Source organism: Malaclemys terrapin, chromosome 20 (assembly GCF_027887155.1).
Source record: "Malaclemys terrapin pileata isolate rMalTer1 chromosome 20, rMalTer1.hap1, whole genome shotgun sequence".
Classification (NCBI taxonomy): domain Eukaryota; kingdom Metazoa; phylum Chordata; order Testudines; family Emydidae; genus Malaclemys; species Malaclemys terrapin.
In genome coordinates this window covers 15,401,025-15,414,123 of record NC_071524.1, presented here as the reverse complement: position 1 = coordinate 15,414,123, position 13,099 = coordinate 15,401,025, and the positions used below count along the sequence as shown (strand labels likewise).

At 54.8% G+C, this 13,099-nt stretch overlaps 1 protein-coding gene across 1 annotated transcript in view; it reads left to right on the top strand.

Moving 5' to 3' along the window:
* The window catches only part of TIMM50 (translocase of inner mitochondrial membrane 50), a 49,259-nt gene extending 39,040 nt beyond the window's left edge, over positions 1-10,219 (top strand). The window contains exons 8-11 of the mRNA XM_054009624.1: positions 1,491-1,589; positions 7,394-7,550; positions 8,491-8,597; positions 9,725-10,219. Of these exons, the coding sequence (XP_053865599.1) occupies positions 1,491-1,589; positions 7,394-7,550; positions 8,491-8,597; positions 9,725-9,826 (465 nt within the window). The 3' untranslated portion in view covers positions 9,827-10,219. The remainder of the gene's footprint in view (positions 1-1,490; positions 1,590-7,393; positions 7,551-8,490; positions 8,598-9,724) is intronic.
* The last annotated feature ends 2,880 nt before the right edge of the window (positions 10,220-13,099 follow it).

Below are 13,099 nucleotides of genomic sequence, written 5' to 3'. Positions count from 1 at the left end.
GGCGTACAGATGGGGACGCGCTGTACTCCTTGTTACCGACTCCAGCCGTTGGGCTGGCACCCTCTTTTGTGGCCCTTAAACCTGGGGCTGGGGGGGTGGGAGGGTTGGTTTAGCCCAGTGTAGGGGAGTTGATTGGTTATTCCCAGACTCCCAGGAGCAAGTGTCCCCCTTGCTGTGCTAGGCAAAGTCTTTCCAGTGAGTCTCCGCATACTCTTGACCTGCCTTCAGTAGATAGTTGGGGCGCGAATGGCAGAGTTTGGACCATGCCACTGCTCATTTGAATATATATGGACTCCATCTTCTCCATTCACCCTGTTGAATTGGGGCTATTGGCCGTACTAATTTGGTGGGACTGTCTGCGAGAAGGGGGGATGTTTGCGTCCATAGGGCAAAAAACCCTGCCCTTGTTGGAACCTAGTGAGGGAACAGCACGTCAAGGGAATGGCTGGCCCGTGCTGTGATCTGCCATAGCTTCCCCTTTGGTGCGCGGGGGGGGGGGGCGTGGATTCCTGCAGGCTGCCCCAGCAAAACGCACCAGCTTTACGAGACATGTCTGAACCCAAGTCCACAACTGGGCACTCCTGAACTTGGGGATGCACAGCCACGGGGTGCCTCTCTGTCTCCAGAACGATTAAACGCCCCATCCAATGTTGCCTACGATAATTTGTGTGAATTGTGGGCTGGGGAGATGCCGGCTTTTGTGGGGTCTGCTGGAGACCTTGGTAATGACTAACCTTTAACTAACCGTGCCTTGTTCCTTTCTGCGTTCCTGACAATGCCTTTTCTAGCCTCCTCCATAGTGCACGTGTTTCTTGTGTTACTACTGCCAAACTTGGCCAGCTGTGACATCAAGTTGCACCATGGATTTGGGGGTGTATCGGGGTGACCGAAAAGCGCATCCGTTTGCTTTGCGTACATCCTGGAAGAAATGCCTGGGAGCCGTTAGTAAAGCTGGTCAGGAATTTTCCATCTGACTGATTTTCTGATGGAAAATGCCCTTTTCGCAGAATGGAAATTTTCCATGGGTAAATTTCTGTTTTACCGAAAAAAATGTGATTGCTTTCTGTTGGGAAAATCAAAATCATGGCTCCCCAACTGCTCGTGTTGTGGCAGTTTCACATTCTGCCTCCAAAAGCGGAAAATGTTTTGTTTTGGATCTCTAAAATGCACTTTTTCTGAACTCCCTTGCCAGGAAAAATGGCACCTTTTTGACCCCATTCGGGATGAGGTTTTTTCCAAAACTGTTACATTTTTCACTGGAAGATATTTCCATCTTCCAGCCAGCTGTATGCATTAAGTTGTCCTGGACTTCTGAAACCCGTGCCTGATTTTCTTTAGCTTCACTTATCCACATGCTACTACTCAGAAGCTCTGTTGCTGACCCCTAATGTTTTTCAAGATGTGTCTATGAGTGAAGAGCTGTGGATGCATTTAAGCCTGCAGGGTTGTCTGGTAAGGGCCTTGAATCACCCCTCTTCTTTCTCCTCCAGACGGCATTCCCCCTTATTGACAGCGTGGACCCTCATGGATTCATCTCCTATCGGCTTTTCCGAGATGCCACCCGTTACATGGATGGACACCACGTTAAGGTATCTTTACTGGGGGTTTTGGCTTGAATAGTTTCGCCACTTCCTAGTGCGGGAGATCCCCAAATAATCTCAGAACACATCTATGCTGGAGTGAGCAGGAACTGACCGGGTCTGAACGTTTTGTGATTAACGTGCTGCTTTCAGACCTTTGCCTACGTATCCTGATGTCACCTCGCCCTCTAGCTCCGCCGATGCCCACTCAGTCCTGTCCTGCTGCCTCCCCAGTCTTGGACTAGTCACGCGGCTCTGCCAGTTAACTTCAGTCTGTGGTCTTTCCCCATCAGAGGCTCACGGTGCCGAGTTTTTCCAGCTTACGTAGTGGGTTTTGTGTTGTGAGCCTCAACAGCTAAAAAGCATTTAAGCCTCTGCACCAGCCAATTCATCCCAGTAGAAGCACACGCCAAAAAATCTCTTTACAGCTTTCTCAAGTAAAGGCTGTAAACTGCTGAGCTGAGATGAAGAGGTCCTCATCCAAGGGTATGATGGAAGCAGAAGTAGTAGAGAAATCTTCCATTGCCCCTGGCGCGTGCTGGAGGAAGTGCTTGAAAGGGAAATGGAGTCTTCCTTCATCGAGTAACCCCAGCTTCGTGCAGATGTGACCCCGTCTAGCTCTGAGTCACGTCTGCTGATTTCACCAATGCAAATTCTAGTGTGTGTCTGTCAGAGAATGTGACCGTTCTGGCTGTAATCTTGCTTTGAAAGGTGACCGATGCTGGCTTTGTGCCCTTTGATACCTAAGGAAGGCCTCTGGGGGACTTTTTCTAGTTGTTTTCGTTCACTGGGGCTTCTTGATGTGAGGACTCAGGGTACATTTACACTTTGCCACAGGGCAGACTTTGGGGATGTGAATTGCAGAACGCACCCAAGTATTGTGCTGATATTGCTGGTGGGAACTAAAAGGTTCCTAGTTCGCACTAACGTCCTCTCCATTAATGCAAAGTAGGCACCTTTTAGTTCATACTGGGGGTAACTAGAGTGCAATACTTGAGTGCGCTCTGCAGTTCACACTCCCCACATGGTCTGAAGTGTAGGCAAGACCATAACCTCAGGAAAATGAATGAAATGAACGAATCCACTTCAATTCACACCTTTCGTTAACCTGCATTACATCCCCGTGTGAGCAAGCTCGCTCCGAATTAGTGGCCTTCAATTGGTTGACCTTAATTTAATTTGGAAGTGAATTAAGATAAAAATGAATTCAAGTCTCTTTACGTCTGAATAAAAGCATCCACGTGGGTAGAGCCCTGCGCAGATACAAAAACTTAGATCTGCATCCGATCCGCGAAGATGGTTGGTAATACCACCGCATCCGTGGATGCAGATATCTATGGATAAAAAGTGGATTTCCAGGGCTGTACAAATGGGTGTGATGCAATTTAGCTAATCCGCCTAAAAGTTAATTGGGATTAATTTTCCTGGCTGTCCTCGTGTAGACAAACTCCGGTTTTGTCTGCTCTCCAAGACCCTATGGAGAACTGGCAAACTGGTGACGTTGCAGATGCCAAAGAAACGATGCCAGATTCCGAGGCGAAAGCGACTTCTGTTTCAGATGTTTAAAACTTTGTTTGAGACAATGGCCAATAAACTCAAACACTCGAGAGAACTGTCTTTCCAGCTGAAAAGGCTCCTCACCTGCCCTTCTTCGTCATCCAGCACAATCAAGGGACGATCAGGCTTAATATTTCCAGCTTTAAAAATTAGCAGAATTGCAAGGGGGGCGGCCAGGTAAAGGAGAAAAGCGGGGGGGGGAAGGCAATTGTTCCCTTGTGCAGGTCATCTTTAAAACAAAGGCCGCTGCTCTGAGCTTTGCTGCTTCGGCATGATGTAGATCCCTGCCTGATTGTGCTAGATTATTACCAAACCACGAGAGCTTTCCCTTGACTGACTCCATGCATTGGTTGTGTTTAACAAGAGGCCCCTCTCAGCTGTCAGCCGTCCAGAAACATGCTGTATGTTAATTTCAGTTTGTCTCAGCGGCTGGTGTGCGGGGGGAAGGGAGGCCCTCCTGCTCTTTGCTCTATCCTCCAGTGAGTGATGGTACGTACAGCATCTGCCTGCTGCCTCATTGCCACAGTGGCAGAATGCAAACATGGAGACGCTCCGTGAAAACCTTGTCTGCCCTGACCTTGTCTTCCTGTGTGTCTGCAACTCGGGCACTCTGAATCCAGCAGAAGGCTTGATTCTCTGGGACTTCTAGACACGCGTGCACAGCTGCCTGGCTGGACGTTAAAACTCTCCCAGGCAGGTTAGACCGCTTTTGGGATGTAGGCAGCTCGAAATTCACAGCTGCTCTGTACTTTCTCCCGCTCTGAGCACAGTAGTGTTAGCCTTGGGTCCCCATGCGATGCCCGACGTCCGTGAAATAGTCCCATGTCGCCTTTGCATCTAGGCAGCGCTCTGCCCGCGAAAAGCTGCCCTCTCTTTCCCCAGCCCTTGCCTCGTGCTCTGTAATTCGAACACCTCTGTCCGTGCTCCACAATAGAGCAGGGATGTTTTGCTTTGCTATGGACCTTCTGTCTCTCTTCCCCCACACACGCCCTCCCTCCCTCTCACCTCCCATCTGCTGTCCCAGGGTGGGCAGGGCGTCCTTTTCTCTCAGGACAGCGCTCTCTGTGTTTTGATTGTTTGTGGATTTTGGAGGGGGCGGGGCGGCTTTGCAAGGAGCAGCCCTGCTGTTCCAGCCAAGATGTCGCAGCTTTAGAAAGAGCTTGCTGGTACCGTAACCGGGATTCGTTCCCCAGCGGGACGTTTTTTTGTTTACGACTGGAATATCTCAGAGGAGGGGACAGGGCCACAAGTGTGTAAATCAGATCTGGAGGCTGCGTCGCGGTACTGCCCTGTTTACGGCTGGTACTATCAAAAAATAACACCAACAAAATTCTGGGTTAACTCAGCTTTTAAATCCGTTGCCCTGTTGTCACTTCTGTGCTATTACCAGCCCCATGTGCAGCGATCGGATGCGGTGAATATACATCCCTCCCCACTACCAGTCCTGGCAGGGACTGTAGATCTCCCCACACACACACCTTCCAGTGTGTTTATCTCTGCCATACCCTGTCTGAGCAGCGCTAGCGAGGTCATGCACTGATCCAGACACTGTATGGGGGAGGCAGTGCAGCCTAGTGGATAGTGCACTGGATCGGGACTTGAAGCTCAGTCCCTGGCTCTGCCACTGGCCCCCCAGGTAAGTTGCTGCCCCTCTCTGCCTCAGTTTCCCCATCTGTAAAATAGGGGCTAATGAGACCGGTTTCCTTGGTGAAGTACTTTAAGCTCTAAGGATGGAAAGTGCTAGATGAGAACTAGTGGTTGCTGTTGGATTCCTGGCCTTCTGCACCGCCCAGTGCCACAGGTTGCTCTTCACCAGCCTTTACACGAGAGGAAGGGTCTGACTAGCTTCCGTTTTGCCTTTCAAGCTTACGGGTCCCGCTGTGTGCAGACCCGTGTCCGCACAGAGCTGTGCTAGGCAGTAGGGAATTCTGTCAGATCTGCACCGGGCCCAGGACAGGTGTGGGGGAGCAGAGAGAGAGAGGCGGATGTGCGGCTGGTTCAGTTGTTACACGGTAGTCTGAACGCTGCCGCTCTCGGGCTGGCGGAGCTGCCGTTGAGGCCAGTGGGATTTCCACGTCTGGTGCGTGAGCAGAATCCGACCCTAAGCATGTCACGTCCGTAGAAGGCTTTATCTGTGCTGGAAGGGAACGCTCTGCCTTGGCAGCTGCAGAATGAGCATGCTTTGGGGGCGGGGGGGCTGGAGAGGAGGGGTGAAATGCCCTCGTTCCTACGGGGAGGGTGAGATGTTCGTGTCTGGTATTTAGATTTTTGCCAAACCCGGCCTCTGGTTCCAACCCCAGCAAGGTGGACTCGGCTTTTCACCCTTCCCACGTGGTGCCTTAGCCAAAGCCAAGTCACCAGGCTGAAAACAGGGGTGACTAGGTGAATTGTAATGGGCTGGGCTGCGCAGGACTTAAACTCTGTGAATGATTGGACAAGCGTAGAGTTGACTCGGGGCGGGGGTGGAGTTACGAGGAGACCTTTAAACCTCTGTTCGGCACGAACACTTAGGGCTGGTCTACACTTTTGGATTGATCTAAGATATGCAACTTCAGCTACGAGAATAGTGTAGCTGAAGTCAACGTATCTTAGATCGACTTATCTCCTGTCCTCACGGCGCAGGATCGATGGCCACGGCTCCCCCCGTCCACTCCACTTCTGTCTCTAGCGCTGGTGGAGTTCTGGAGTCGATGGGGAGCACATTCGGGGATCGATTTATCGCGTCTACACGAGACGCGATAAATCGATCCCCAATAGATGGATTGCTACCCGCCGATCCGGAGGGTAGTGAAGACGTAAATCCCATGAACTGCTCAAGAGCAGGGTGTTACCCTGCAGTCCTTGGACAAACATCTCCCTCTTAGAAGTGTCGGGCTGGTAGAGACCTCGAGAGGTCACCTAGTCCAGCCCCTTGCGCTGAGGCAGGACCAAATCAACGTACCCATCCCTGACTGGGGTTTGTCCAACCTGTTCTTAAAACCCTCCAGTGACGGGGATCCCACAACCTCCCCTGGGAATCTGTCCCAGTGCTTCACTCCCCTGAGAGTTAGAATGCACAGGGTGTTGCGTATGGCTGCCTGTCCCCCTCCTCCCAGAGGTGGCCGCATTTCAGCGGTGCGGTGCGCACGCTTTGGGATGAACACAGCTCCGAGAAACAAGTCCGTGGAAGAAAACTCAGGCGTTCCTGGCTCCGAGTCCCATGCTGCCTTTCTGCCACAATGGGAAGCCATCCTGCAAGGTAGCCCAGAAGTGGCCTGAAATGTGCCGAGGGGAAAGCTTCAGTTGGAGAAGCAGCAAAACGTGATCCCCAGGGAGATGTGATGTGACTGACAGGCAAAGGGTGGGGGAGAGGGTATGGATCTAACCAGCAGGGAGGTATCTTTCCAGCAGAGCTGGCAGCAACACACCCCCACACCCACCCACCCTGTCGTCGTTGCTCTAAGCCATCTCGCAGAGCTGACTGCTCCCCCCTCCCAAAGCCCTGGATTTTTAGGGCTTGCCCCGTAGATCTGGAACAGTGAAACGTGACTCTGAACCAAAGCCGTAACGACTGCGCTTTGCCCGCAGTGCTGGGAATCTGTGTGCTACGGGGCGGGACCCCTCGGGCGGAGCAGGTGGATGGATTGAGTCGTTGGTGGCTTTCTTGAACAGTTCTACCCCGGTGTGAGCCCCGGAAGCTGTGCTGAGCCAGGGGCAAGCTGCCCTCCTTGTTTAGTCCCTAACATGGGACACAGGCCGTGTAGGCAGGGGAACAACCTCCTTAGAGAGAGGAGGGTGACCAGAAACACCGTTGGCTCAACGTGCAAACTCTACCGTCCCTGAGGAGAAAAGTCCTTAGGATTTCCTCCTCCCCCAACCTCACGTGCCCTGGGCCTGACGCTGATCTATCCCTGATTACTTGTCTGAAGGCCCTCGGGGGCTGGGGCCCCCACTTCCCATGGGTGCCATGCCCATCCCCTCGCGCTGCGTCTGCCGGCGTTTTCCCTGCCACCTCCCAGCCACAGTAGAAACTCTAGGATTGCAAGTCTAGAGCAGTCGCTGATTTTCGAACTGCCGGGTCGGTCTGGACCCACATGGTGGCCAAAACGCCGGAATGCTCCTGTTCGGTGGAGGGGCTGGGAGGAGGGGATGGAAGCCCAGCCTAGGGTGGGCGGGGGGAGATCTGTCTCCGCAGTGCCCCGTGGTGCCGGCTGCGCCGGGTTCTGGGGCGCTGGAGAGCGCAGGTTTCAGCTTCTGTCCCGTGTCCCCGCGTCTAGGATATTTCCTGCCTGAACAGAGACCCCGCCAAGGTGGTGGTGGTGGACTGCAAGAAGGAGGCATTCCGCCTGCAGCCCTTCAACGGCATGGCGCTGAAGAAATGGGACGGCAGCTCCGACGACAGGACGCTCTTCGACCTCGCCGCCTTCCTGAAGAGTAAGGGGGGAGGGGGTGTCCCTCTGCCAGGGGCGGCTGCTGGTGGGTGGGTGGGTGAGGGGTGGGGGGACTTGGGCGATGAAATTGGACCAGATCATCGCTCCGTAAGGCCATGGGACGGTTACAGGAGCAGCTCCCGCCGCCTGGCTCGGCGACGGCCTGACCCGTTCCTGTGGGTGAGGGAACACTGGGTTTATATCCGGAAGGTCCGGGCGTTAGCCCCCGTCCAGCTGCTCCCTAAGTTCCCACAGAGAGCGGGTCTCTCTGGGCCTCTCTCCTGGGAACAGGCAGCATTTCAGAGAGGGGCCTAGACAGAGGCACCAGAACGGGGGACCAGGGGGCTGTGGCCCATCCACTTTTTGCCCCTCCCCTGAGGCCCTGCCCCCCAGCTAGGCTGGAAACTGTAGCCCGGGGAGCTGCGGACCCTCCACCTTCCTGGGGTGGGGGGGCTTAAGAGCAGCCCCCGGCCCGTGTCCCTCCCGCCCAGGGCAGATGGAGGGTCCGTGGCTCCCCTCAGCTGCCAGGGCCCGGCTGCAGCTCTTTGGCCCCAGAGCCAGGTCGGGGTAAGAGCCATGAGGGGAGCTGCGGACCCTCCACCTGCCCTGGGCGGGTGCCCCGGGGCCTGGGGACATAAGCTGGGGCCTGCTTTTGGTGCCACCCCCACTCCCCCCCACGCAAGTGGAGGGACCTGGGTCCCTGGCCTGGCTCCAGCTTCTGGCTTGGTTGGGGGGGCGGAGCCTTGGCGGAAGAGGTGGGGCAGGGGCGGGGCCACGGAGAGGACGAATCCGTCACCCCTGGGTCTAGACCCTCTGACCCCAGCAGGAACGCGATGCTGCTTCTACGCACGCAGTGCAGATCCCTGCCTCCCAGACTGGCTTTGTCTGACGTGTTTGCACGGCCATGCTCAGCCTCTCCTTCCCCGCCTCTCGTTGCCCGACAGCTATTGCCTTGAGCGGGGTCGAGGATGTCAGGACGGTGCTGGAGAACTACTCGATGGAGGACGACCCGCTGGAAGCGTTCAAACGCAGGCAGTCTCAGCTGGAGCAGGTAAGGGCGCCGATCTCACGGCTCCTGCCGCCCCAGAAGCAGGGGGCAGCGTGGAGTCTGTCCTCAGAGCCTTGGCGGATGGGGTGACGACGAGCTCGGGGCCCCTTTGTGCCGATGCTGCGCAGACAGAACAGAGCTTAGACACAGCAAGGATAAGGAGCGGGTGTTGGGAGCAGGGTAGGTTCCTACTCGCTAGTCACGTGGAATAGAATAGAGTGTCTTGTTTTTAATCTGTTAAAATGTGGCAAGATCCCCCCGCCCCATCTTCCCCGCTTGCTTGTGGTGAGCGCTATGGAAACCCTAGACAGATGACCAGCGACGCGAGGGGGTGGTGCAGCTGGGAGCACTGGCCGAGTCCTTCCCCGGGAAGCGTTAGGAAGGCTTCGGGGGCTGCTTTGTACTCAGGTATCCTATTGCCGGCTTAGAAACTTACCGAAATCAGCCCTCCCGAGATAAGTACCTTGCTACTGGGCTAACTGCATCCACGCTAAGGGTTGTCCCGCTTTAATGCTAGCTGTGTCGCAACCAATGTAGTTGTTACGATCGTCACGATAGAGCCCTAGCTTTTTGTCAGTAGATCTGGGAGAGCTTTACAAAGGAGATCGGTATTGTACACACGGGGAAACTGAGGCCCGGAGCAGGGAAGTGACTTGCCCGAGGCCAGCCAGCAGCAGAGTTGGGAAAAGAAACCAGCATTCCCACGAGCCCCTCAACTGTATTTCACCTGTCAGGCTCACCGTGGTGCGGAGCATATCCGTGACAGGCTCACCTGTGTGTAACTAGTGTATGCTCACTCACATCTCAGCCTGGCTGGATGTGTGCTGGCAAGAGCCATCACCTCCCGTTGGATTTTGGTGCAGTGATTTATCGCTTGTGCGTCGTCTGTTGAAGGATGGGCTGGGGGTGAAAGCACAGGGGTGGCAATCCGATCTTCAGCCTGTTCCCACCGCTGCCACCAACTCCTTGTGGGAACTTGGACGATCACTTCACCGCCCGGTAGCTGTGGCATAGACAGTGGCTAATATTGGAAGGCTCGAGGAAGCCCTCAGCTCGGTGCCGTTGGGGCCGTGTGGGGTTGGGAGCACACCCCAGTAACGCAGGCCTTGTGTCTTTCCCTGTGCGTGTAGGAGGAACAGCAGTGGCTCGCCGACCTGTCCAAGAACAAGAAGCAGCAGCTTTTCCTGGGCTCCCTGGCAAGCCGGCTATGGCCTCGGTCCAAGCAACAGTGACTCTCTCCTGTGCAGCCCCACCCGCTTGTGGACCATCAGAGCAGCGTGGTCTGGGGGGGTGAGGTTCCAGCAATGGCGTCCCATCTACAAGGCCTGCAGAACTGCCTTCAGACGTAGCCCTTTCCAGACCCCCTCTGCGGGGTGGAGAGCCGGCCGGCAGAGATTCCCACACCGGCTCTACGGTGGCCTAGTGGGGCCTGTGTGTCTACAGAGAAATGGACTTACCTCAGTACAAATAAAAGGAGGGTGGGGAGGGTCAGTCCCTAATTAGCTTCTAGATCTCACCCCCCTCTGTATCGTGTTTCCTTCAGACGAGAGAGAGGACCGTGCTGCTCCTGTTGGCGTGTATGAAACCCATGGTACGCACGCCTCAAATAAAGGGTCATCTTTCTACAGGCGGCTTACGACGCTTCCCTGCTTTGCTCTTCTCACTTAGTCGTGGATGGGGGTAGGATGGTGGCTTCCCTTTGGGGGGGGGAGACGGGGGGCAGTTGATCCATTCAGTCACTACGAGAGGGCACCCGCCTTAGCCCCATCGGGGTTTGCCAAGGACTGGTGTAGCTGGGGCCACAAACAGTCTTTTGGAAGGGCGGCGGGAGGTAGATGGGGCACAGATCGTCCAGTCTCTCAGCGCGAGGGGAGCAAGCGGTCCCGATGGTTTGCTCCCTGCCAGACAGGATGGGCAGGGGCGTCTGGCCCCAACGCACCGGGAGAATGTAGAAACAAGAGGGGCGAATAGCTGTTAACCTATAAAATGCACCTCCAGCACGAGGCCATCTGGCCCTCCCATTTCAGGGCTAGTGTGACCCCTGCCTGTCATGGGGTCAGACTACAGACAGTCACTGAGGCCTTCTGCCCTCCGTTGGAGCGGCCATCTACATACCCAAGTTAGCAGAGAATTCCTGAAATCCTCTTCCGTTTCCTTTAAACGTTCCTTCCCCGAACCCTGCCGCCGGCCTTGCTAGGGGGAGGTTTAGGTAGCACGCTCCCACCTCTTGTCTGACATCCATTTCCCCAACTGCACTGACCTTTCCCACTCCAGAGCCGGGATTGCCTGCTCCCTGTTAAATAGATTGGCTTCAGTCTGCGTTTTGGTGCTTGGGGGGAGGGCAAGGACTTGGGCAGATTGGCCACCAACCCATCGAGCAAGGTCTATGATCGTGTGAGGCCGGAGCAGCCTTGCTTTTGTCCTAAGCATTATTGTAAAGTATAAATGCCGGGGGCTTCTAACAACAATAAACCCACCGTAGATTTGGAGCCAAAAAAGCATGTGTTTGAATTTTTAAGTAAGATCCTTGGGTTTTTTTCTTATCCCTTCCTGAAGTTGGAAGGAAGTGACCGGAAGCGATTGACAGCCTCCTGTGTTTAGAGTCTGCCATCGCTTGGGATGGGGACTTGTGTATTATTATTTGAAAGGAAACAGATGGGGAAGGACAGTTCCAAGTGTGGTGAATCCCTGTGTATTAGTTGCCTGATGCAGGTTAAAATTGCAGTTGTGGAAGCGGCTGGAAGAGGGAGTGTTCCTGTTTTGATTCAGGAAAACAGGTCCTAGTTTCTATCCCAAGACCAAAGCTGGATGTAAACAGGAAAGTAAACAGATTGGGATGAGCAGACGCAGCGTTTCCTTAACCTGGTGGGATTGGTTCACTCTGATTCCAGTTCAGACGGGCTCTGCCGGCTAGAACTGAGATTACGGCGTGGTACACGCTGGCGTGGCTACGCCGGTATCTCCTGCACGCCTGGAAGTTTAACTGGCTTTCAGCAAACCAGGGTGAGATCTCGGCACTGCGCCAGGATGACATTTACCAGCCCACCCACTCAATCTGCCGGTGCAGCTGGAAAGTCGATGGATATCTTATTCACCCATCAGAATAATTTCCCTCGCCTCCCTGCTTTGTCCCATCCCATTTGTTAATGGGATTAACATAATTTAGGATTTGAATGTAACATTTGCCTCTTGTTTCCACTGCTTAGCCCGAGGGAGTGGGTGAGCTGGGAAGAGCCGTCTCTCCCTGCTGTCCCGTTTCCCTCAGCCAGGGTTCGTTAATTCAGCCCGTGATCTCCCCTTGCCATTTTTGTTGTTTCCTCATTCTTCGTAGAAAGAATAAGGAGAAATAAAAGGCACTTCCCGTCAGGAACTGAGCCTCGATCTTTCCCACACTTGACTCCAGCCAACAAAACAAACAGCAAGGCAGGCGGAACCAGCCATCCTGCCTTGGCAGGGGCTGCTGGGGAGGGATGGGGCGGCGGGGGGTAGATAAGCAACTGAGTTGTTTTGAACATAAACAGGACACGGGGCTGTAATACCTGGTTCTCTCGGAGGTGCTGTATTTAGAAAAGCTGCCTCCGGGGTGGAGGGGTGTTCTGAACAAGTTTGGGCTGTTTGGTTTTTTTTTTTTTTTTTTTTTTCCCCCCTTCTCCAGGGTGGAAGGAGGAGGCAGATGCATCTGTAGGAGATAGAGGGAGAAAAGCTTTGGTTACTCCAGCCTGCCCTTTGGCTCCTGCCATCAGCTGATCTCTTCCGCATCCCAGGCACGGATCCCTGCGTTCAAACCCCCAGCAGCCTTTGCTTCCCAGGTAGAACGAGGGCTGGGGATGACCAGCAGCCAGGGAGGTGCCCAGATCCCACGCCAATCCAACGCCGTCAGGGCCCTTGGAGAGATCCCGCTTCCGGTTGTTTTCCGGTTGTGTCGGGGGAAGGAGGATGGGATTTAGAAGTAGCCAGAGGGTCAACGCTGGTTTTGCTGGAGGAGTCCTTGGATGCTTGAGGGATGGACTAGGAGGTTTCTCCCTCCTTAACGGGAGCAGATGTATTGAATCTTCACCAATGTGAGCCTTTCTGCCGAGATCTCCCCTGCAGCCCCAGCCCTGGCTTGGTGAGCTCTGAGGGCGAGGGGAGAGCGCTTCCTACTGAGCCGCTCACGCTGCTTCCTGCAGCCCAACGCCCCCTAACCCTATGCTGGGGCTTTGGGGTCAGCACTGATGGCGAGGGAGAGCGCCCCCCACTGAGCTATCCCACTCCCTGCAGCACAGGGCCCCACTAGCTCTGGAGTCAGCAATGGAGGAGAGGTGGCTGCCCCTCACCGAGGACCGGGTCAACCTGTGCAACTTTGTGGAGCATTTAAGAAGCTGCTGTCGGACTTGCTGTCTTTCCCCCAAAGCCCCTCTTGTTACTGATCGTGTAGCAGCCTCGCAGTGCAGCCAGACGCTGCTTTCCAAACTGAGTTTTTGCTCTTGTGTCCCCTGGGGCCCAGATCAGCCGGAGCGGGTGTG